Source organism: Kogia breviceps, chromosome 9 (assembly GCF_026419965.1).
Source record: "Kogia breviceps isolate mKogBre1 chromosome 9, mKogBre1 haplotype 1, whole genome shotgun sequence".
NCBI lineage: Eukaryota > Metazoa > Chordata > Mammalia > Artiodactyla > Physeteridae > Kogia > Kogia breviceps.
In genome coordinates, this window is record NC_081318.1 from 18,004,988 (window position 1) to 18,029,343 (window position 24,356).

The following is a 24,356-nucleotide window of genomic DNA, read 5'->3' on the forward strand; positions in this document are numbered from 1 at the left end:
ACCCATTTCCACCTCGTAATCCTCCTTCAAATGAACAAACTCAAGACTTTTCCATTTATAATTTTTCCCATCTTCTTCATTGAAGCAGCAACCTTATTAATCTCTCCCAGTGATTCTGTAGGACATTTAAAACGTCGTCATGTGTTTCATTTGAGTGAGAATTCATTGTTTAGCTTTTCCGCTCTCCATCTCGAAGTTTCTGTCTTATTGCCCATTCTCTCCTCTCAATACGGTCCCCATGGTTCGCTGAAATGTCTTCAAGGTTTGTAGAAAACACTTGAAGAGCTGTCTCTTCTCTCATTTCCTTTATGCTCTGGTTTGGATACCTGTCTCCCTCTTGTTTTGAGCTTGGCTTATAGCTGATGTGACTGAGGCTCCACCAGGAGGGATTGAGGTGGGGCTTCCACATCACTTTGAAGCTGCCAAAACACCATTAACCTCTGACCTTTTGAAATTAGCAAGTACAATATGTGCAGTGGGCCACCCTGTCCCCTCCTGGCCTATCACTCTCTGACCTCCACCCCATCCTGAGTGCTTGTCAGCATGCATTCATCCTGGTGTTCCTCCCTGTCCCACCTCCTCGCCCCTCCAAGATGAGCTCTCATCCTCCAATAACGTATGTCAAAACTTACATTCAGGGACTCCCCTGGTGGAGCAGTAGTTAAGAATCTGCCGGCCATTGCTGGGGACACCAGTTCGAGCCCTTGTCTTGACCTCCAGGAAGATCCCACATGCCGCGGAGCAACTAAGCCTGTGCGCCACAACTACTGAGCCTGCGCTCTGGAGCCTGCGAGCCACAACTACCGAAGCCCGTGCGTCTACAGCCCGTGCTCCGCAACAGGAGAAGCCACCGCAATGAGAAGCCCGCGCACCGCAACGAAGAGTAGCCCCGGCTCGCTGCAACTAGAGAAAGCCCACACGCAGCAACGAAGACCCAACGCAGCCCCTCCCCCCCCCAAAAAAAATTCACCTCTCCTTCACAATACCTGCTTGACATCTACCCGAGAATGCCAGCAAGACTCCTCCACTAGCTTGGGCAAGGACAACTAGATGAAAACCACCAAGCCAGTCCAGCCTCAGGCCCCCAAGGCCGCACACCCTGCGCAGGTGTAGCCCTGGCTCTGGGCTGGGCTGCACGAGAACAGGCAGGTGCATTCCCCTGGTCCTTGGGGCCTGTCTGCGCTTGCCTGCTTCTGCTCCAAGACCTCAGACTCCCTGAATTCAGCATTCAAAATGCTTCAGGAGCTGATTCCCATCCATTCAAATCCCACAGCTGGGCTTTCTCATCCCTATTTGGCCTTTCACACAGAAAGTTTTTTATGCAGATGGGTTTCCTGCTCCTCTGACCCCCTTTTTCGGCTGGCTGTGGGAGAAGGTTTTTGAGAAAAAGGTGGAGGGAGTGGTTCTCATAATGGCAAGTGTTCTCTGTTCCTTTATTAAAACAAAATGATGCACCTTCACTCATTAGACTTGGGTTTGTCCCGGCTCACAGACTGTGGGAGCGGAGGACCTTAGAGGTCAGTGATTTTGGAACCTTTAGGGAATCAGAGGAGAAGCAAGTCCTGCCTGGAAGGGTTGGCCTCCTGAAGAGGCTGGAGGCAGAGCCCAGGTTCAACCCGCAGCTAAATTACCCCAATGCACAGCAGGTTGGTTTTGTGACTTGAAATCATTGATTTACTCCTTAAGCCTAGATTGATTTAGACTTTCCTGGACCAGCCTACTTCCCTAGGATTGAGGATTAGTATGGGGGTGAAAGTGCTTTGCAGAAACCAAAGGCACACACAGTTGGAAGTGACAAGTCCTGGCTCTGGATTCTCCAAACTCTGGATCACACTCCCCTATCCTGCACCTGTAGCATATGGAGAGTAATTATTCTATTATTAGCTGATTTGTTGTAAGTCACATTTCAAATGGCTGTCATGATAATTTTGCATTTTGGAGGTAGATGGTTGTTCTGATCATCCTTTTGCCTCAAAATGTGGTAGAAGTTTCACCTTCTGCACTTGTGCTTGTGTTTTTCGTGATGTGTGCCACCTGGGTTTTTTTTTTTTTTTTTGCCTGTCTTTTAAGCTTCTTCAAGCTGTGTGATTTTAAGTTAAACTAGATGCTAACTCCACGTGTAAACTACAGTGCTCAGCATCAGGCTGAAAGCAGAGCAGTGAGGACATCTGGGCAGCCTTGTGGAGCAGCCCTGTTCACAGAGAGAACACCTCTGGCCAATTTGAAATGTAAACAGAATCTTTAATTTCCCTTCCTGCACGGTGGGGGGGCGCTCACCTTGCACCCCCCTTGCCTGGGAGTGCATGCTTCCAGCAGGGAGCACTCAGCCTCTGCCCTTCCCCACCAGAGCTTTCAAAAATGCAGATCCTCCTCCTCCCCTCCCCCTAATTTCTGGTGGCGGGGGAGGGCTGGGAAATTACACTTTAACAGAGTCTACCGACCAAGCCTCAAATGGAGACACGTTTGGGGACTGTTAAAGAAAAAATATTGTTAAAAATTATTTATGACACTTGTTAAAGACAAGTAAGGCAAACTTTATTCGAGGGGGCTACTCAGTAGGGTTTTGCAGTGGGGGCGAAGTTGGGCTTAACTCCCAATACAAGGAAAAGTGGCAGGGTGGGGGGTCGGTGGATGGATGATTATTAACAGGAAACATCAGGGGTAAGAGGGGATTCTGGCTAAATTGACCTAACAGGATTCTTGCTGAGGGCGGCCGGGTGATTAGACACCACCTGGAAGATGGTGGCGGGTGAGGATCAGATGCAGGCAACTTAGCAGTATTCTTGCTAAAAATGGACAATTTGGAGATGCACACGGAAGTCCAAAAGGCAGGGCCTAGCTGAGAAGAGTTCAGAGGAGCCCGACCTGGATGTGGTCAAGGAGAGACTTGTCCCGGGTCAACTCAGGACCCGGGACAGCGGGGCCGGCGTCTCCCATCACCTGGGGAGTCAGGGCTCCACCGCCGAGGGCGCAGACAACGCGATTTGCCGGCAGGGGGCGCGCCCGGGCCTCCGCGCCCGCCGGCGACCGGAAGCCGGAAGTGCGGGGACGCGGCCGAGCCGGAGGGCTAGCCAGGGTGCGCGCGGGGTCGGGGCCCGGCCGGCCGGGTTCCGAGCTCCCTACTACCGCCCAGAATCAGACTCCCGGACCCGCCCCGGAAGCCGAGAAGGGGGCACGGGCCCGGAGGCAGGAACCCCTGTTGGAGGAGCGCCGGGGACGCGGGCGGCGCTGTTGCTGGTGAGGCCCCGCGTGGTTGTCGCGAGTCCCCCCTCGCCCTCCTCCTGCAGATTGGCACCGGTCTGGTCGCGCCAGGAAGGCGCGGGGTCCCCGAGCTCTGGGCTGGGCACGCGCCCGCGGGGCCGCGCCGGGGCGTCCCAGGCCCTCACCCACCCCCAGCCGGCGGAGTCTGGAGGACCCGGGTGCGTGTCCCGGCCGGCCATTTCAAACTTTTTTGTGACTTTGTGCATACTGCTCGGTCTCTGTTCCTCATCTGTAAAATAGGCTTCAGAATATCTACCTCACGGTCAAATCAACGTATGCACCGACCGCCGCGCTGTGTTTGTTCCGGGCAGTTAGCGGTGCTCGTTAGATGTGGGAATGAGTATTAGCACCACTTGAATTTAGGCAGAAGGCGTTCGCAGCTGCCTTCAGGGTTAACTGCTAAGTGGAGGGTGGAGCCCTGCACCTTTTGAGTCACAGGGTCGGGACTGAGCTTTAGGAGGACGGCCTGAGGTGGAATCCAGTGCGGGTGGGGAGAGGCCCAGTAAGATGCGACACTCCCCCCCAGCCTGGCGCCCCAGCTTCTGGATTCCTGACCCTACTGCTGGCTGAAATCTGACCGGTCAGAAGTATCTTTGGTGTAAGGCAGTGGGTGTTGGCCGGTGAAACCTCATTGTGAATCAAAATGGCCTTGGAATTTCTTCTAACCGCTCCCAGAAGAGGGAATGAGAAGGCTGTGGTTGGGAGAAACAGGGGAGAGATCTTTGAGAGGTGTCCTAAGGGTGGGATAGTCTGGGCACCCTGGGGACCGTGAGCCTCTGGGGTGGAGAGGAGCAGGGGCACCTCCCTCCCTCTTTCCTCCTGGGAGGGTGTTCAGCCCGCTCCTCCCGTGTGGAATGGCTCAGTGCAGAGGCTCCTGGAGGCGTTGGGCCTGGCTGCCGGTGGGGACCCTGGGCCCTGCGTGGAGGGCTGCTTCTCCCTGAGCCCCTCGCCTGCCCCTTCATGCCCTGTGAACGGCACATCTGCGTCTCCTGGGCCCTGCCCTGCCCAGTAATTTCGGCTGATGCCTGGGAGTATTCTCGCTTATTAGAATTCACTGGTCTTTGTTCTTCTTTGTAGGAATTAAAGCTGGACTCCCATTCAGGACAAACAGACCTATAATTCCTGGTGTGATGAGAGAGTGGGATTTGCTGTCCTGAAGTCATTAAGCTTGGGCCCTGGTTCCTCGTCACGAGAGACTAGGGAGATGGAAGACTTAAAATCTGAGAATAAAAAAAGGGTGCTTCCCGCATGGATGACAGCCCAGGTGGCTGAAAAGAGGACGGTGCAGGTGAAGACCCCCAAGTGGAGAACAGCCACGGTGCCAGTGGCTGCAGCAAGGTGGGGCAGCTTCTGCTCTTCCTGGGGAGTGAGGCCAGGGGGAGGGATTTGGGGCATCACAGTTGCCGGGGCCCAGTCCTCCCGTGTAGGCAGAACAGTGAGGTGGGGTGTTTCAGTCCACAGACCTCTCATCAGCTCTTGGGGGGTGCACAGGAAGTGAGCTGTGCCCTCCCAGACTGGCACCGGCTTCTGCCTCTATTGGTGAATCTCCACCGCCAGACCCTCACTTGTCAGCTCCCGGATAGCGGCTCCCCCTCTCAGGTCACACACACCAGCCAAGCTCTCAGACGCCAGCTGTCCAAACTGCCAGTCTCTTCTCTTGCCGCAGAAATTGTGACCATCCACTGGGCAAGATGAGTGACGAGGTGGTCCAGTCTCCCTGTGGGTAGATCTTCAGGGACAGGCGGGCAAGCAGGTTGCTGTGCCGGCCTGAGAGCAGAGGCTGTGGGGTGGGTTAGTTGAATGGTGGTAATGGCGGGGGTTTCTGGGCTGCCAGGGGGGGGATGCCCCCGCCCTCTCCCCTCGTTGGGTCCCAGGCTCTCACTGTCCCTCTCTGCCCTTCCCTTTCTAAGTTTCCTTCACTGGCCAGCCGTGAATTCTGGTCTGTGCTGCCCTCCTTTACTGTGTTCATGCATTGTGGTGGGAGGGGGGTGGGTTGTGTCTTGGCTTGTTCGATCTGCTCGCATCCACCGCGTGTGTGAGTTTGACTCCCAGAAGCCGGCCGTCGTGCCTGTTTCCAGACCCTCAGGGGAGCTGGTGGAGGCTGGGAAGCCCCACACTGTTGCCCCGAGAACCCCCTGTGCCAGTCACTGGTTACAAGGATGCAGAAGCCACGGTGGTGCCCTGGGGAAGCTGCTGCACGCACCCCTGGCGGGCAGGCCCTGAGACGCAGCTCTTGTTCTCGTTCTCTGCCCCTGGTGATTCCGTGCCATCTCTAGCTTTGTGCTTTTCTTTCAGACTTCCTGCCATGAGGACTGTGTACTGCATGAATGAAGCTGAAATCGTAGACGTTGCTCTGGGGATCCTGATTGAGGTAAAGTCAGCTGTGTCTTTTCTTATGACCAGAAACTCTTGGTGGGCAGAAACTAGACCAGGGCCTGGTTCATGCTAATAAAAGAGGCGCCCTGCCTGCTGGGGTGGCCAGGAGCCCATTCATCCGCAGCCTGCTCCCTGATAGGCGGGCACCTGCTTGGGGCTGGAGACCTGGGAGGGCGCAGCTGTGCGAGGGAGGGCATCCCTCTCTGTTTGGGTGACTCTGTGCTGGTGGCGTGTGGACGGGACAGAAGTCGTGAACAGCTCATGCTCTCTGGAGGGTCTCGGTCGGGCGAGGTGAGTTCTGAGCACCGTGCGGGGAGCACCACGCCGCTGAGTGTCTTGGCTTCCGGAAGCAAATGATAAGTGTCCCACTTTAGAGTTGTATAGTACTTGATAGTTGCTCAGGGACTTTTATATATTCCTATCGCATTTATTCCTTGCAATAACCTGCTGATAGATATTATTTTTATTCGTTCCAATAAGTGATTTGGTGCCAGTAAGGGAGAGGCTAAGGCCCACACTCGGGGTTCGTATCCTGTGCTCCTTGCATTCTGTCACCCTGCCTTTCCGCGTACCTTTATTCTAGTTTTCTTTCCCGCAGGCCCCTGCTGCTGCTCTCCCAAGCTGGTCTCTACTTCTGCGCCACCTGAGAGCGGGTGGCGGGGAGGGGAGGAGTCGGGTGAAGGCAGGGAGGGGCCACCTGTGCTTTGGGGGCAGGGCCTGGCTCATCCCGTGCCGGATTCACAGTTGCTTCCGGGCATGTTCTGCGTCGCTGACAGATAAACCAGCACGTTCGGGAAGTAAAACCGCGTCTGTTTTGCCTGCCATTGCTTCTACTCAGCAGGGCCGAAAACAGGAAGTGCCGTTGGAGCAGCTGCCTCCGGCAGGCGCTGGTAAGCCGGAGCGGTCCCCGGCCAGCTCAGCGCCGCCGTCCCCGAGTCCCTGCGGGAGCAGAAGTGAGGACAGCGAGGACGAGGTCTGGGGGGAAGACGGCCCTCGCCCGGGGCCTGCGGGCTCTGACTCGGCCTGCGGCAGAGGCCTCGAGGAGGAGCGGGATGCGCTAAAATACGTCCGAGAGATATTTTTCAGCTGAGGGACAGAGACTTCCAGGGCTTTCTGCCCAGAGAGGCTGAAGGAAGCTGGGTTTCCCTCCTGGCCTGGGCGCTGCCCTCAGACTTCACGGCTTCTGCTCCCAGCTTTGCGGCTCTCGGGCTGCGCAGACTCACCTCGGGCAGCGAGGGATCAGAACGGGCTCCCGTTAGAAACCCGCCCTGCGCTGTGCTCTCTCCTCGCTCGGAGGGTCTGGAGTCCCCGCGGCCTGTTGTAGTTACCTGATTCCAGGGAGATGAGGTTGTGCTTATCAACTTGGTGGAACCAAAGAGTCAATAATGTTTAGAGAAAAGCAAGTATGGCTGCTAAGTACACTGGAATTCCTACTGTTTGGCCTCCCTTCGGAGGAAGCCTATTTTAAAAATAGCTTCCATTGCGAGGCAGTCGATCAGTCTGTGAGCCCTTGCTCGTCCAGCCCTGAACCAGACATCCTGCCACAGTGCTGGGCCCCGTCTAAGAGCCTGAGGCTCGGCGTACAGATTGGGAAGCCTCCTGACCAATCAGGCCTCTTCCCCACCCCGAGCTGCCACTGCGTGACCTCGGCCTTGGTCCCTGGACAGTCGGAAAGCAAGAGTGGGACAGGAACCCAAAGGAGACACCAAGGACAAGACATCACACTAGAGTCCGTGTTTCTGCTTCTGTATTCAGTGTGGCTTTTGACAGGCATATGCTGATGCAATCACATGCTGTACAGGTTCTCAATAGATATTAGGTGCTGAAAAATACACAGAGTTCCCCAGTGCTGAGATGTGCTTGTATCCTTTCTGGGCCCGGGGTGAGAGGTGAGGGGGTGCGGCATTCCCGTGGATGTGGAACCGTTCAGTCCTGTTCGCCTTCCTCCTGACCAGGGACCCGGTGTCTTCAGCTCCTGAACTCCCAGGTCACGTGCTGGGAGTGATCTGCCCGCTGACCCCTGCTCTGTCGGGCTTCAGGTCTGGGAGCCTTTTCAGGGGAACCTTCAAAGCCACCAAGGCTGCTCTTTGTGTCCATGTGTTCTGTCTTCGGTGAATCCCTCAGATTATTCCTGGTCGTTTGGGAGCGTTGTCAGAGGTGAGGGGCTCACCGCGTTCTACCCGCCTTGGATGGAGATGGGGAGCTTGCCAGGCAGGGCCCCCAGGGACCCTGAGGTGTTTCTTCATAAACCCTCACTGGGTTCCAGTCTGGCATTTGGCAACTTGTCCTGGAAATCTGGCCCCGTGACAGGAAGCCTTATCTCCCCATTGTTCTGAGGATAAAGTAAGAATGGCTTGCTCAGATCAGTCAGTTAAAGCAGGAATTCTTGTGACAATGAGCTGTGTGGTTTTAGGGTGTCCTTGGGAACCTTACGAGTCCCAGAGGACACACAACCCTACACTAAGAAGCCGAGGGAGCCCTGGCCGCCCTTGCTGCCTCTTGTCCTTGACGTCGGGTGCCCTACCCCCTCCGCGGCGGGTCCTGTCTGCTAGATCTTACGGTCGGCATTAGCTATGAAACAGGATGGCTGAGAAGACACAGCAGCCCGTGAATTCTCTGGCACCTTCTCTGAGCATAGTTCAAACAGAACCCTTGCAATCATGGAAGCCTTTAGACAGACCTAGCAGCTCTCAAGTTCCTGTCCTTAGCCCTCTGAGGGAACACGACTGTGGCCATAAGCAAGAGGATGAGTAAGCCCTGGGCAACACCCAGAGCTAGAAACCCAGGCCCCAGGAGGGAGAGCCGGAACCACTTCCACGTGTAGGTGAGGAAGAGGCCCAGGCCGCTGGCCAGCAGCACGGAGGACGTGGCCAGGAAGCCCACGGCCAGCTGCCACTCTCCCTCGTTACTGTTGCACCAGGCCAGGAGAAGAGGCAGGGGGACGAAGAGGGTGAGGACCAGGGCCCCGTACACTCCCAGCCTGGCCAGGGCCAGGCCGACTCGAGGCACCCCCAGGGCCTCCAGCTCGGGGAACTGGTGACACTGTAGGGCTCCGGTGCCCTCGTTCCAAAGACAGAAGTTGTAGAAGCCAATTCTGAGGTTGGGCAAGTCGATAAGGTCGCCGGCCTTCCAGAGGAGAGCAAAGAGCAGCAGGAAGATCGCTGTGGCTGTGAGCGCCAGGATCCCCAGGAACAGCAGTCGGTTACTCCGCCTTGACCTTAGGGCGGGCATCTTCTCCTGCGCTTCACGGGGCGCCTTCCTGGGTACCTGCAGGAAGTCACGCCGTGAGTGTCCGGTTCTCCCCGTCTCCCTCCCAGTTTCTTCTCAAGCTCATGCTCTCCCTTCTGGAATTCCGTAAAAACCTGTGGCAAACTCCCTGCAAGACAGCCACACCAAAACCAAGACATCTGGGGTAACCTCCCGGCAGGCTCCGGGGTCTAAGTCCTCAGCTGCCTCTCTGGGCTGAGATCAGGAGGAAGGGCCCTCCTGGCAGCTGTGAGGGCGGGAAAGATCGGAACTGTGAATGCCCTTTGGCCTGAGACTTTGCTGAATCGGATTTTTCCTTAGGATTAATATCTAAAACTGCAATCACTGGGTCAAGGGTAGCAATATTTTTTAGTGATTTTACTGCATTTTGCCAAATTGATCTACAGGAAACTTGCCTTCTCTAGTCCCTCCATAGTACATAGTATCAATAGATAGATATAGGATGTACCTTCCTTATCTTTTTGGAAAAATCTTTTCACTAAGTTTTTAATCAGAAGGACTTCTCCAAATTGGCCTCTCAAACAGCAGTCTGCGTACTAATGCCTTTATATTTGTAAATTTGCCAATATGGAACAAAACAGCCATTTCCATCCTGAAGTGCCTAGGAGCACAGGGCCAGACACAGAGTGGTGTCCGGCAGTGCACCCGGCCAGGGCTGCCCGTGGCGTGGGCAGTGCAGGGAGTGGTGGCCAGTGGTGGCCTTGGAGAGAGGCCCAGAGGCAGCCCTGGAGATCAGTTTCTGGAGGGACCCCTTGAGAGGCACAGCCCCTCCCCTTTCCCAGAGCTGGCTGGAGGGTCTGCCTGACCACGCCCACACCTGTCCTGCACATGGAAAAGCAAAGCGTGGTGAGACGGGGCAGGATGTGGAACAGACTGAGGGGGAGGGCGGCGTCAGTCCGTGCGGGCTGCTACAGCAGATTACCGTGGACGGGGTGGCTTGTCAACGACAGAGCTTTCTTCCTCTCAGTTCTGGCGGCAAGTCTGAAATCAAGGCACTGGCTGATTCGGGGTGTGGTCAGGGCTCAACTTCTTGCTGTGTCCTCATATGGTGGAAGGGACCAGGAACTCTCTGGGGCCTCTTCTTTAAGGGCACTGATCCCATTCTAATCACCTCCCAAAGGCCCCACTTACAAATACTGTCTCGTTGGGGGTTAGGTTTCAACGTAACGAATTTTGGGGGGGACACAGACATTCAGTCTGCAGTAGGTGGCTGATGAGAATAAAGATTTATCAGTGACTCCTTTGGCAGAGACAGAAAGATTTATCAGGTGTAAAAAGGGTGTGTTTAGTCCACAGTATTAGATTGGTATGGTAAGAAGTTTTAACCAGTGCAGCCCCATGGAATGGGAAAAATTCCCAACAGGAACATAGTTGGCACGGTTTTACATATTAACAAATGTTTGTAAAAGCCTGTATCTCCAGTTTTAATGGATTTCGGTATTTCGGGGTGTAGGATGGATTTCCAGGACCGGAATCCGGATTTACACCATTGTGCAGTGGGATATAAGATTTGACTTGCCCCCGTGGTCCAGGTTGGGAGTCGGGGAGCCTTTGTGTAAATGCTCCCTCTTATTTCTCCTATTTCAAGCCTGTTACACTTGGGCTAAAAATATATATATATATATATTATTATTAAGCTTAATGCAAAAAGATTCCTTGGGCTTCTCAGAGGAGACTGCCTGAGCCACATCATGCAGCAGCTCTGCAGGCACCCAGGGCCTTTGTTTCTGACTTCCTCTTCTCTCTCTGTCTCTCTCTCTCTCTGTCTCTCTGTCTCTCTCTGTCTCTCTCTGTCTCTCTCTCTCTCTGTCTCTCTCGAGGTTTTCAACAGAGAGTGAGACAAAATAAATTGGAGCTAGGAAGCCCGTGAGCAGGCGTGTGGAGAAGGTGGTAGTCCCTGATTTACTTCCTCTCACCCCTTTATGCACAGGCTCACCACGATCTGGTACGGCTTAGAACTTGAACTTGGGCTCTCCAGTGAGGCCCAGCTCCCTTTGGTCTTCCCCCCTTGCTTTGCTTAGTCCACAGCTGCCCACTGCGCCCCTTCCCGACTGCCCAGCCGCTCAGGCACTCCACCTCCTCAAGTCCCACCCTGTTCTCTGCCTCTCTGAGTCCTACTAATTATTCACCAGCTTTCTCAGACCGCTTCAGCCCACACTCCGATGTAGCTGAAGGCCAAGATTGTGCTCCCACTAGCTGTTTTATCCCAGAGTGGTGCCTGATACACAGTAGGAACTTTTTTTTTTTTTTGAATGAATGAAAATGACATGTGGCGTCCTTTAGGTCCTGCATATACTTATCTAACAAGACGGCAAAGCTTCTTGAGGTGAGGGGCCGTGTTTTGCGTCTCATATATACTCAGTGCGGGGATGGCTCCTCCGTGCTTCCTGTTGGGATGTGGACAGAGAGGTTGGGGGCTAGTCCTAGCTTCTTTGTTCTAAACACTTCCCAGTAAAACGGTATGGTTATTTGGTTGGAAAACCCTAGGGTACTCTTCTCTGGCTTCCTAAGAGCTTACCCTGTTTTGTTTTGTTTTGGCTTTTAACAATGCTAGTATTCATGTTCTCACCGCAATGAGCTTTTAAATTCCCTTTAGATAATAAGCCTGTGCTTCCTTCAGAGGGCAGAAGGGGACACTGCTGAGTCACTGTTGCTATTTTTAGGTGAAGTTTTTCCTGTTTATAATAAAATAATGCATGTTGGTTGTAGAAAAGTAGAAAAATGCACGAAAGTATGGAGACAAGACTAAAAATCGTCTATAACTTCAAGGTTGTAGAAGTAACCACTCAACAACACATTTCCTTCTATAATGTTGTTTTACATAGTTGGGACCACGTAAATATATGTGCCTGTATCCCGCTTTGTAAACATCATTATAGCATTAATATTTCCCTTTGTCAGTAGGAGTGTTTCCTAAACAATATTTTTAACGGCTGCATTAGCTGTTCTGTTGTGTATGGTTTATATATTCTGTCTTACGATGTTGTTTTATAATATTAAAAATAATGCCACGGTGACTATGTTTGTGAATCAGTTTATCCTTTCACCAGCAGTTTAAGAGAGTACTTATCTCATCCTCCCAGATTCCATTTTCCTGTCTTTTCATCTTTGATAATGAAAAATGACACAGCATTGCTATGCTGTTTCTTTTTAATGAGCAAGGTTTAACGTTTTTTTAAGTGTTTGTTGACCGGCTCTGTTTTTATCCCTTGGGAGTGCTGTCATTTCCTTTTTTTTTTTTTTCCTTTTTCTTTCTATCATTTTCAGTTTTGGTTTCTGTTTGTCTGTGTATATGAGCTCTTTATAAATAAAGGCTGCTAGCCTTTTGCCATCACAACGGTCATCGTAAAGCATAACCCTTTTGTGGCAGTGGGGCCCCTGGACCAAGACACAGATCTTGACTCTGAGCGAGTGTGTGGAGTGTGTTCACGCTTGTCACCGGAGAGCCCAGGGCAGCAAGCGTCCCAGTTAGAGAAGCAGAAGAACACTCCCAGACAGTGCATTCGAGGCAGTTGGTTTGCTTTTGTTGTTTAGTTTAAGCACCTCTCAGGTTTTCACATTGATGGGATGATGGCTGAAAGAGGCACAGACATAGTATCCTGATCTTCTGAATTATGTTCTTGCCACTTTCATGTTAAAAGAGTGAAACTGTCATGAGGTCATGTCTGAGGGAGGATTGGAGCTCTGGCAGATTGTCGCACTGAAAATCCCTTCGGCCGCCCACGCCCCTAGTATAGGACACCTGGCAGGCAGAGAACGGGTGACCAGAGAGCTTTTCCCAGCATAGGTTTCACCCCTGGCCTGTCCTTTGACTGTAAGGGACACTTGAGAAGGGCTGATGGAGTGGGGAGGCCGGCTCTTGCCACTGACACTGGCTTGTTTACTTCAGATGGCTGAAGGCCTACCACGTGCTCTCCTGAGTTGCAGAGTCAAAAGGGACTTTGCAAACTGCTGCCCGTCGACCTTGGTTTCTGTTTTAGAGGTCTGTAGCTTCCAGTTTCCAGCTCCCAAATGCTTCTTTCTTTTATGCTAAAATATCTATCAGCTTAATCATTATGTGGCTGCTGTATACAGATGTTGATCATATGCTTATTTATAACTTTTGATTTGTCACTGCTCTAGTCATGACTTCACATATTACATTTTCATCTTATCCCAACATACGAGATTCCCCACAAAACTCCTTTCTCTACATTGACTTAGCAAAAATACCCACTCCCAAATCACCCACCTCATTCTGTTTTTTTTTTTTTAATTTAAATTTTTTAAAAAATTTATTTTATTTATTTATTTTGGCTGCATTGGGTCTTCATTGCTGCGTGCGGGCTTTGCCTAGTTGCAGCAAGCGGGGGCTGCTCTTCGTTGCGGTGCACAGGCTTCTCATTGTGGTGGCCTCTCTTTGTTGCGGAGCATGGGCCCTAGGCACGTGGGCTTCAGCAGTTGTGGCATGCGGGCTCAGTAGCTGTGGCGCACGGGCTTAGTTGCTCCGCGGCATGTGGGATCCTCCCGGACCAGGGCTCGAACCCGTGTCCCCTGCATTGGCAGGCGGATTCTTAACCACTGCGCCACCAGGGAAGTCCCTGTTTTTTCAGTTCATTCTTCCTGCCTGAACATCTCATGATATTCAGTAACAAGACTTTATATACAGCTGGGGCTTATTAAGTTTCTCACCATGTTGCCCGAGTTCACCACCTGCACGCCTCTGTCCTGAATGGTGCCCCCGAGGGCGGCCTCCTGGAGCACCCTGCACTGTCGCTCATATCAGGGCACCGCTCGTCCACCACCGGGAGCTTGTGCTTCGTTCATCAAGCGTTTAATGAGCCCTTACAGGTGCCCATCGGAGAGGAAGGCAGGTTCCTGTCAGTGTCCCCTTCAGTCCGAGCTCCCCCTCCAGAGGGTGGGGATGAGACTCTGGAACGTTTGAATTCCTCGGCCAGGGAATGATACAGTGTGCTGTGCCCGCAGGTGTGTAAATGTCCTGGAGCTTGTTAACAAGGATGACTCTTTTTTTTTTTTTTTTTTTTTTTTTTTTTTTTGGTTTTTTTTTTTTTGTGTGTGTGGTACGTGGGCCTCTCCCGTTGCGGAGCACAGGCTCTGGACGCGCAGGCGCAGCGGCCACGGCTCACGGGCCCAGCCGCTCCGCGGCACGTGGGATCCTCCCAGACCGGGGCACGAACCCGCGTCCCCCGCATCGGCAGGCGGACTCTCAACCACTGCGCCACCAGGGAAGCCCAACAAGGATGACTCTTGACGCCAGAGGCGCCCACTTTCCAGGGACAACATTGACAATAACTTGGCCTCTCCTGCTTCCTTTGGGATCAGGACCCCCTGGTGCCGTTAGTGCCGTGTCACCTCCTGGACCTCGTCTCCCGTTATTCCTGCTCTCCACTTCCTCCCCTAGCTTCTGCCACGTTGGCTCCTTGCGCATTTTCCAAAACCTTTAGGCAAGCTCGGGACTTTGCACTTGCGTTCCTTGCCTGGACTGCTCTTTGGTTATCGCCTGTCTGCCTCACTTGGGGCTCCGCTCAAAGGTCCCTTTCTCAGTGGCGCCATCCCTGGTCGGCATTTTGAAGACGGAGCAGCCCCTCCGCGGCACCCGGCACCGCTCTCCCTGCGCTCCTTTCCTGCTCTTCCTCCTTGCCGTTTTCCACCATCTAACATGCTAAATGCTTTCTTTTGTCTTCCACCTACAACCCTCAGTAGAGTGTAAACTTCATGTGGGCAAGGAATTTTATCTGTTAGGCAGATCAGACAAAAATCTATGGCTGCCCTTCTCTCTCAAAATCTGTCTTTAACTGTTATATCCGCAACACCCAGGACTACCTGGCACATTATGGGCGCGCAGTAAGTATCCACTGAGTGACCTCTGAATGGTTTTGTGAATGTCAGCCCAGCCGCTCCGCGGCATGTGGGATCCTCCTGGACCGGGGCACGAACCCGTGTCCCCTGCATCGGCAGGAGGACTCTCAACCACTGCACCACCAGGGAAGCCCAACTTCTTCTATTTTTTTGACCTGAATCTCTGTCCTAGTTCTCCTCCTTCTGGTCCTTCTCTGTTTTTTATTCTTCCCATTTCCTAAATGTAAGTTTCCTCAAGCTTGTCCCCTCTTTCTCAGACATGTATGTGAGCCTGTAGCTGCTTTCAGGCGTTGGACACTGTGAGGCCCCTTGCAAGGATGGACTCAGGTGTGGTGAGTCCCTGCCCCGCCCTGCCCTGGCACCAGCAGGAGCAGTTGCTGCCATGACCTGGCAAAACTTGGATGTTATAATTTTGCTGCTGTCAGACACTACACAGTTTGCAAGTTTTGTGGAACAGAAGCTTGAAAGAAAAACGGATGGGTTTTTAGTTTATCGGCTACAAATTCATCTCCCAGGCTTCCTTCTCATTAATGACTTAAGAAAGCTATAGGGGACCTTAGAGGGCAGAACTTGCTTTGAGAAGTCTTTGTGATCTCTGGAGGTGTCTAAGAAGGAATCTAGTTTGATTGAGGGCTTATTAATGATTAAATACTGACCTCAAAATCTTTTTGAGCATTTACTCTGTGCCAGGCCCTGTACTAAGCACTAAGCAGGTATTCTTAATTTTTCAGTATGAGAGCACATTTAATGTTATTATCTTCACTTTCCAGAGGAGAAAACTGAGGCTTAGTGAGGCTCAGTAACTTCCCCAAGTGAGCCTGGTGAGGCCTGTCAGGCAGAATTGTGAAATCACTGTAAGAACCTGAGCTTTGTCTCCCGAGGTCTGGCCCTCACATGCCTCATCCCCTTTCATCGTCACGGCTGCAGTGTGTGGACATCACATTATTCTCCTCCTGTATGGGGGTGACGCTGAGCTTAGACTTTGAAGCTGTGTGTCCCGGGTTCAAATCCCTGCTCTACCATTTACTAGCTACCTGAATGCCTCTCTGCCTAGTTTTCTCATCTGCAAAATGGGTATAATGACAGAACTTGTTTTGTAAATGTTGTGGAAATTAAGTGAGGTGATTTATGTGCAGCACGTGGAACACTACCTAGTATTACTTAAATTATTATTATCATAGAGAGGAAACTGAGGCGTAGAGAAGTGACATTCTTGAAGAGACACTAGTACTCTAGTTCAGAACAGAGCTTCCCTGGAGGACCTGGACTCCAGGAAGCTGGCCTCACTGGTGGCTGGCGCCGACGACTCCAGGATGGTGTGAGGGACGTGGTGGTGAAGAGCGTGGACCTTAGCGCTGGACCACCGGGGTTCAGGCTGCTGTCCTGTCGCTCATAGCGCGTGACCTTGGGCATGTCGTGAGCTACATCCCCGCCCTTAACGCACCCCCTGCGGGCCTGTCCCTGGGGGCTGTTGTGAGACTGAAGTGAGTTAATTTGATCTGCACAGGTGGACTGCTGCCTGCTCTGGTGCTGCGGTGGATGCTGTGGTCCGGGGGAGAAAGGGGACACGAGGGAAGAGCAGGGCAGGGGCGGAGGGTGGGGCTGCGACGTGAATGTGGGGGAGCGAAGCCCAGGGAAGAAAATATGAGCAGAAGAAAGTCAGAAAAACAGAATCTGACAGAGGAGAGAGCCAGCTTGTCAGAGTGGGCCTCCAGCCCTGGCGAAAATCTGTCTAGCTGAACTCATTGAGCATGGGTGTGCTCTGGTTTGGGTGTGGCTCCTGACGAAAATAAAAAGGGAAGAAGAAAGGGAAATGTGTCATATTTGCTTTGGCAGAAATGTGAGCTCAGGTTCTCACTTTTGGAAACGAGGCCACAGCACTGTTTCCCAAATGTTGTAAGATGGAAGCAGCAGCCTGGGTTTCAGATGCCGCGTGGATGGCCGGGCCAGCAGTGGCTTTTTATGGAACACGGTGACGTCTGGATTTACTTAAATTTTCCATGTAAATAAAAACAGCTTGGCCAGCAGAAACATGACTACACCCTGAGACCGCAGCGTGGAGGCAGAGCACTCGCCGCCCCCCACCCCCAACAAGCTACTGCGGTAGCCTGCCTCAGCGGCCCCAGTAATATTAACCTGCTGTTTGTGCAGTTGTCTTGTTGCTCATTAGCCCTGCTAGTAAGCAGATGATCCGGCTGGGAGCAAAGGTCAAAAAAAAATTAGCGCGGCGGGAAGAAAATCCTTAAAAATGAGGAAACGCCTGCACCTTGGGACCCATCCTCGTTTGGTTTTTACTGGGGGGCTTCACAGTGCAGTTTACGGGGGGCCAGGATTCGCAGGCCCCAAGGCAGAGTGTGAAGACAAACAGCAGTACCAGCAAAGAGTGACGGCCTCTGCTGCTACTCTCGATTGTGCTGCTTCCCGCGCTCTCTCCCGCGCTCACATGGAGAGTCACTGCCCCCCTTCTGCGGACGAGGCCAGGGTTTCCTCTTGCGACTCCAGCGATGATACACGTTGGACGATTCCCTGAGTCACAGGCCCTGGGGAATCAGTAACATGCGGGGCAAAGCAGGGCCTTGCCTTCCTTGAGCTTGCACTCTGGTTGGGGAGACCAACACCAAACATGTATTTTTAAAAAGATGATTATAATTTTTGAAGAGATTTGGGAAGCAAATAAACAGGGTGATGTGAAGGAGAGAACCTGGTAGAAGGACCTGATGGGTCTCCATTGGAGGGTCAGGGAAGGCCTGTCTGTGAAGGAGACATTTGATTTGAGGCCTGAGGGGTGTGAGAGAGCCAGGGGAAGAGCCTTCTAGAAACAGAGTGCAGTGGTTATTAATACCGGGTTGGGAGAGGAACAGACCAGGGGCTGGGTGACAGCCCAGTGACTGAGGGGACAGGACGAGGCTGGACTGGTGAGCGGACCTTGGAGGCCAGGGTGAGAGGTTCGGATTATATCCTCACTAGGTGCTTCATTAACTCAAGCCCCCGCTCCCCCGAACCTCAGGCGCGAGGCCCCAGGTGGCGGGGCCGAAGGTGCGGAGAGTTCCTGAACTGGGGTCGGAGCAGTGCCAGGCGTTGTCTCTGGCGGTTCTGCCCACTAGCCCTGCTGTAAAACTAGTGAACGTAGTTTGCCCCCAGCAGTCAAAAGGAAAGAAGAGGAGGGAAAGGATGATAGATGGTCACCTAGACTTAGACCTGCAGTTTTGCAAACGTTCTTTTGAGAGTTGGCCAGAAAGGAGGCTAAGTTTTCTCGGACTTCACCTCCATCCCCACACAGGAGGATGCGGTTCTTACCTGGAGAGTTTGTAACGCATATGAAATGGCTCTGTAACTCACTAAAATAACTCAAAGAAAGCAAATCACAGGCAAACCGAGTGGCAGGTGCTGTGGAGCCTCTCCCTCCATCCCTCAGGAAGCGAATCTTTCCCTGGTCCCTCTTGGGGGGGTGCTGACTGAGGCCTGATGCTTCCTGGTGGGCGGGATGCTGCAGGAAGGGGCCGAGGTTGCTGCCCCTTTGTGTTCTCTGCTCTGCCAGGGTCTTTGCTGTTAGTACCTCCACCTCCCTGCTGCCGCTGAGTGGGCAAAAGATCTGTGTCCTCACAGAAGAGCTGGGGATCGGGGGCGTCCCCTCCCAAAGTCTATTCAAGTCTAGATTTTTGGCTGATCAAGTTAAGTTGTACATTGGGACTCAGAAAATGAGGCGGCCCCAGCGGCCCAGCCCAGGCCACAAGTCTGCCTGCCTGGGAAACACCTGTCAAGGAACCCTCGCATACAGCAATCGCGGTCTTCCAGCAGCTTGAGTCAGCTCGCCTTCCCCAGGAAGTAGGACCTGCTGGCTATGAGGTCGAGGCTTCATCATAAGCCGCGCTGCCTCTTCTAATGCTGTGGCCCACATCCCTGGGAAGAGTGCTCCACCGCTTGCGCGGCGCTGTGCTCCCTGCGTCCGTGGATTGTTTTTCCTTGAATGAAGGAACGTGTAAACTCATTACTACATTATTTCAGTTCTGTCATTTTGACAGGGCTGAGACAGCTGAGGTGGTGTGAGCCCAGGTGTACAGAAGAAAGCCCTGCAAAAAGTCTCCGTTTCTGCGAGAACGTACTGTGCACGCACGTGGAGATTAAACTTCCAAAGATATTTATTATATTAATTAATTCACCTTAAGCTGTAGTTCACTTGAAGAGGCCTAAGGCAGGCTAGAGCCACTGAGGTCATTGCAGTGTCCAGCTCCCAGGTAGAAATAACTGAGGGGAAAGTGAGCCCAATAGAACAGAATGGCAGGGGTACTAGATGGACAGCTCAGAGAGCAGAATGTCTCAGAAAAGCCATGTATATGAAGTTAATACACCATACAATTGGTGTTATAATTCAGTGGAAGAAAGGGTTTTCCATTGACGGATACTGAAACAGTTGATTAGTTAAAACAAAAGAAAACTATTTTAGGGCCTCATCTCCCTCCACATACCAAAATAAATTTCACATGGATCCAATAGTGAAACGTAAGGAACAAACAGACAAAAGACAAAAAAAAAAAATCTAGAAAAAAGTGAATATTTGATTTACGAATGAGAAAGAATGCTCTGAGCTTAAAAACAAATTGAAACTACAAAGAAAAAAGCAGTACAGATTTAACTATTAAAATGTACATTTCTGTACGACAAAATGTAAAATTAAAAGTCAGTGAGCATGGAGGGCTTCCCTAGTGGCACAGTGGTTAGGAATCTGCCTGCCAATGCAGGGGACACGGGTTCGAGTCCGGGAAGATCCCACATGTCACAGAGCAACTAAGCCCCGTGCGCCGCAGCTACTGAGCCTGCACTCTAGAGCCCGCGAGCCACAATTACTGAGCCCTTGCACCACAACTACAGAAGCCCACACGCCTAGAGCCTGTGCTCTGCCACAAGAGAAGCCACCACACCACAACGAAGAGTAGCCCCCGCTCGTCGCAACTAGAGAAAGCCGGAGCACAGCGAAGAAGACCCAGTGCAGTCCCCCCTCCCCCCAAAAAACTCAGTGAGTATGGAAAAATATCTGCAACAAACATGAAATGGTTAATATACCTAATATAACAAATGTTCTTGCAAACAGATAAGAAAAACATTAATCTCCATAAAAATGAACAAGGCATATGAAGAGATATTTCACATAAGAAGGAATGCAAAATAGTTAACTGTAAAAAACTCTTTTGTTTATTTGTACCCTCCACCAAATGTGTGAGGGTTTTTCCCCACCAAGGAATTCTCTGTGACACCTGGATGTCCTATAATTTAACTTAATTCTGACACTATCTACCTGGAGCTAGCATCAGATCCCACAGGTTAAGGGGTCAGTACCACAAGCCGAGAGCTGCCCCTCCGCCAGTGCAAGTCTAGGATAACTTCGAGTTTCCCATGACCCCCTCCTTGGGTTTGATTAATTTGCTAGAATGGCTCACACAGAACTCAGGACAACAGCCTACTTACTAGAATACTCATTCAAGATAGAAGGATACAACTCAGGAACAGCCACCCAGAAGATGCATAGCGCAAAGAGTGGGGGGAAGGGTCGTGGAGCTTCCATGCCCTCTGTAGGCCTGTCACCCTCCTGGCACCTCCGTGTGTCCACCAAACCAGAAGCTCTTGAACCCTGTACTTCAGGGATTTTTATGGAGGTTTCATTACATAGGTATGATTGATTGAATCATTGGCCACTGGTGATTGAACTCAGTCTCCAGCCACTCTCACCTCCCTAGAGGTTGGGGGCTGGGGTGGTGGTTCTCCCCGGCAGCCGGCCCCCATCCTTAGCGACTTGCCAAAAGTCGAGTCATTAACAACTCAGAGGTGGTTGAAAAGGGTTTGTAATGAATAAAAAAAAAGACAGCTTTACCTCTATTATCACTTAGGAAATTCCAAGGGTTTTAGGAGCTCTGTGCCAGAAATGGGGACAGAGACCAAACACATATTTCTTATTATAAAACCCTCTATCACATTGAGTAACATGAAAAAAAGTCTATACCTCATGTAATGTAATCAAAGATATGCCATGTAAAATAACCTATAAGTTTCCCTATTAAAACTGCAGCTAAAAACACTGATATCAAGAGTGCAGTAAAACTAGCGTTTTCATATAATGATGGTGGATGTGAAAATTCTTAGAAACATTCTGGGAGGCAATATGGCAAAAGACACTAAAAACCCTAAAATCATCATACCTTTTGGCCAAGTAATTCCACTTACAAGTCTACCCTGAGGCAGCAATCAGAAATGCAATCAATAATTTATATACAGGGACGTTCATCACAGTATTACTTTGGCAAAAAATGAGAAGCAACTTAGATGCCCAGCATTAGAATCAAATTATGACATATCAACATACTAAAACTCTATGCAGCCTTTAGAAGAACCAGGTCTGAAACCACACTTTATAGTATGACTGCAAGAAAGAGACTAAAGAATTGTTCTAAAATGTTAAATGTTTGCCCTGATATCTCTGGGCATTATGGGTAAGAGTTCCTTTCTTTTTGCATTAAAAATATTTACAGAATCATGTGTTATATTTATGTAAAAGTGAAATTTAGAAAACGAACAATCTTAGTGATTAGATAAAGCAGGGGGTTAGCTGGAAAGAGCGTTGAGAAAGGGGAATATACAAAATCAAAAGGAGAACGTCATATGCACGGATTCGGGACTTTGGGAGAGATGAGGTTTAGGAAGAAGATACCGAAAAATGCATTTCAGCTGTCATGAGGGAGGAAGGAAGGCCGAATCACATACATGTATTTATCTCCTCCCAAAGAGCCTTTGATTTTACAGGTGAAGCAGCATACTGGAAATTATTAGGGAAATAGCCCACATTAAAAAAAATTTTTTTTTAAGATCTGCACCAACTGAACTAAAATCCCACCATGAATTTCCATCAAGGTGTGAAAAGCAATGTAGTCTAATAACATAGGGTCTGAAAATCTCTTGGACCCTCTTGTCTTCTTTCTGAGTCAAGAACACAGGTCTTTCTGACAATCTTAGTCCACAGTGCGTATTTCAAGAACTCATGGTGTTTCCTGTAACTACCAGTTTAGCTACTGCGAGTCAGTGATCTTCTTTTGTTTGGTGGCCTATTTCTGATGAAGAATCCACTTCATGCGTCACAAACCATTATTTGTACAGACTCGGTGCAGCACCCTGCTGCCCACAGGCCTCCCTGCATTTCTAACCAGTTATACTGGCATTACCTGCACCACTTCTGAGGCCAGAGTCGCACAGGGTGATGCTGAAGGGAGTAGGGAGGAGGGAAGAGCAGAGCTCACGAAGCTGGGTCCGTCTGCGGGGGAAGGTCCCCAGACCCTGACTACCAGTCATTTCCCCGGGCCCACGGCTAGAATGCAGGGTCCGAGAGGAAAGCTAACTTGTCTTGCAGAGAGGCAGGCGTCTGGGCGAGCTGTGGGGCATGTAGGGTAGGTACTTACCAAAAAGAAGACGCAGAACCCACAAAACGCTCATAAAGAGGAGGAGCAGGAAATCAGGTTCGCTTGATTCTTCTCTCTCGCTGCCTCCTAATGTCAGGTTCCAGAAAGGAGGCCGGTGGAGACGGGAACGGTGCAGCCCGGAGCAGAAGCCCTGAGCTTATGACTGGCTGGCAGGCGCGGTTGTGCCTAAGTAAACAGCTCTCCGAACTTTGTCACATTTGTGCTGACTGATGACACTACCCCCTGATTTCACTTTCATTTCTTGCCGGTGGCTCCTGACTTTTCAGAAAGAAAGAGTGTAAACAGCATTGTTGTTCCCCAAACCGGCCACTTTACCCACACCTGAACCAACCAACCAGTAGACTTAAAGAGGCGGGTAAGTGTCTTGATTATTTCACACCACAATTCCAGAAAGGAAACCGGCCAAGACACTCTCAAAACTCCTAATGTTTGAAACCAAGATAAATACAACCTAGAATCTTACTCAGAAGGGACCCTCAAGATCATCTGGTCTGAGATCCCAGACCCAGGTCACCACTGGGGAAGAAGTTATGCATCTGTCCCCTCCTTTTCAGAAATCAGCTTTGTAGGATGACTGGGCATCCCTGGACACAAAACCTTGTCGTCTTAGTGTCCTCACCAGGGTGTTTAGGCCCATGCTGGAACAGCTGGAATATCTCTTATTTCAAAATAAGAGCGGAATGGAGCTTTTATTTTTGTAATCATAGGGGCTCCTAGCCAGAGTTTAAAAATTGCTTTCTACGCTCACATGACCAGCTGGAAATTCCAATTTGGGGTTAAGCTCGGTTAAGTCAGGAGACAGCTACCTAGTAATATTGCTAAATCCTTCATGGTTCCTCTTCCCCTCCCTGGCTTTCCCTCAAAGGAGTTCTTTGAACTGCTACATTTTTTCCCCTTTGTAGTTCTTTTAAACTCAAACCTTAGAAAGAGGTGATGTAGGTAATGTGATCTAATAGGAAGGAAGAACAGAAACTCTGGGATCAAGGAGCTCTGCTACAGATTAGTAAATTATTTAACCTCTCTGAGCATCAGGGTCTCCTGTGTAAAATGGAAACAATACCTACTTTGCATGGCTGTTGTGGAAATTGGAGGTAATGCATGAAGGTTCTTAGTACAGTACTGAGCACACATTAAAAGCAGAATTTCTGAATATCTTGTCTAGCCTTCATAATAATGCCTTCAAGGCAGAGATAAAATTAATTTTTTGGTACTGGTATAAACTAGTCATGCTGAAACCTGAACACTGGTGAATGAAGTGACACAATATAGAAGAGATAGAAGTATACATTTAAGAATTTTATTTGAAGTTAGAATGCACATAGTTTTTAAAGGGTCAAGAATTTGTCAGAGTTTGTTATAGAAAACAGTAGTCCCACACTAGCACCTTCTTCTTCTCCAGGGTAAGCACCTCATCTGTTTTACCTGATCCTTTAGGTATTTACCTCTGCTCTGTAAGTAACATGCTGATAATGGCACTTCTTGATTTTTCAGTTTCCGGCATAATCTTTTGACTCTCAACTATAGAAGATGAAGATGTAGCTTTCTTCTTCCTGACCCATGTTCCACAAGTCCTAATTCCCTCTTCCAAATTGGTTATTATTTTGTTTAAATTGGTACTCAGTGTCTGCAGTATTATAACTATGTAAATACCGTATATAGTAGCTGAGCCACACAGAAAATGATGATTTCTTTTCCTTTCCTGCATAATTTTTTGTCTTTTTCTGGAGATGATACTCGCCTTAACTTTTTGTTTGTTTGCTTGGTTTTCTGTGTACTTAACACTAACCCAACCCTTAAATCTTCATAATATCTTTTTTCAAGGAATTTGTAGGCATGGTACTTGATCTCTTCCCAAGATAGTCTCCCCCGGAGCCGTCCCAACACGTCTGGGCTGACATACAGCTGTCCTCCTGGTATTTCATTTCACTACCACCATCCTGGGGTTCTCATTGCTTCTGTCCAATGTTGGATCTCATGTTTCCTGCGTCAGAAGCTTTTCTTGATCTATTCTTTATTCTATTCTTAAATTTGATCAAAGCTAGAAGAGTATAGAATTTTAGGTTAAAAATAATTTGCCTTTATAATTTTGAAAGTCTTGTTCCATTCCATCTAGCTTTCACTAGAAGTTGA

The 24,356-nt window shown here is 50.4% G+C and overlaps 2 protein-coding genes across 6 annotated transcripts; one reads left to right on the plus strand and one right to left on the minus strand.

Annotated features, from left to right (window-relative positions):
- Positions 1–2,510: 2,510 nt before the first annotated feature.
- Positions 2,511–22,292, minus strand: TMEM140 (transmembrane protein 140). Its single transcript, XM_059073852.2, has 2 exons — positions 22,206–22,292; positions 2,511–8,904 (listed from the first exon to the last, which is right to left on the minus strand). The coding sequence occupies exon 2, from the start codon at positions 8,866–8,868 to the stop codon at positions 8,308–8,310; it is 561 nt and encodes a 186-aa protein (XP_058929835.1). The 5' UTR covers positions 8,869–8,904; positions 22,206–22,292; the 3' UTR covers positions 2,511–8,307.
- Positions 3,021–7,490, plus strand: CYREN (cell cycle regulator of NHEJ). 5 transcript variants are annotated; one of them, XM_059073854.2, is made up of 4 exons: positions 3,021–3,237; positions 4,339–4,599; positions 5,557–5,632; positions 6,479–7,490. In XM_059073854.2, exons 2-4 carry the CDS (start codon positions 4,466–4,468, stop codon positions 6,725–6,727), a joined length of 459 nt encoding a protein of 152 aa, XP_058929837.1. In that variant the 5' UTR covers positions 3,021–3,237; positions 4,339–4,465; the 3' UTR covers positions 6,728–7,490. The 5 variants fall into 5 exon arrangements, with proteins under 5 accessions (XP_058929837.1, XP_066898191.1, XP_066898193.1 ...); XM_067042090.1 differs by having other exon boundaries at positions 3,029–3,237; positions 6,476–7,490; XM_067042092.1 differs by having other exon boundaries at positions 3,030–3,419.
- Positions 22,293–24,356: the final 2,064 nt, after the last annotated feature.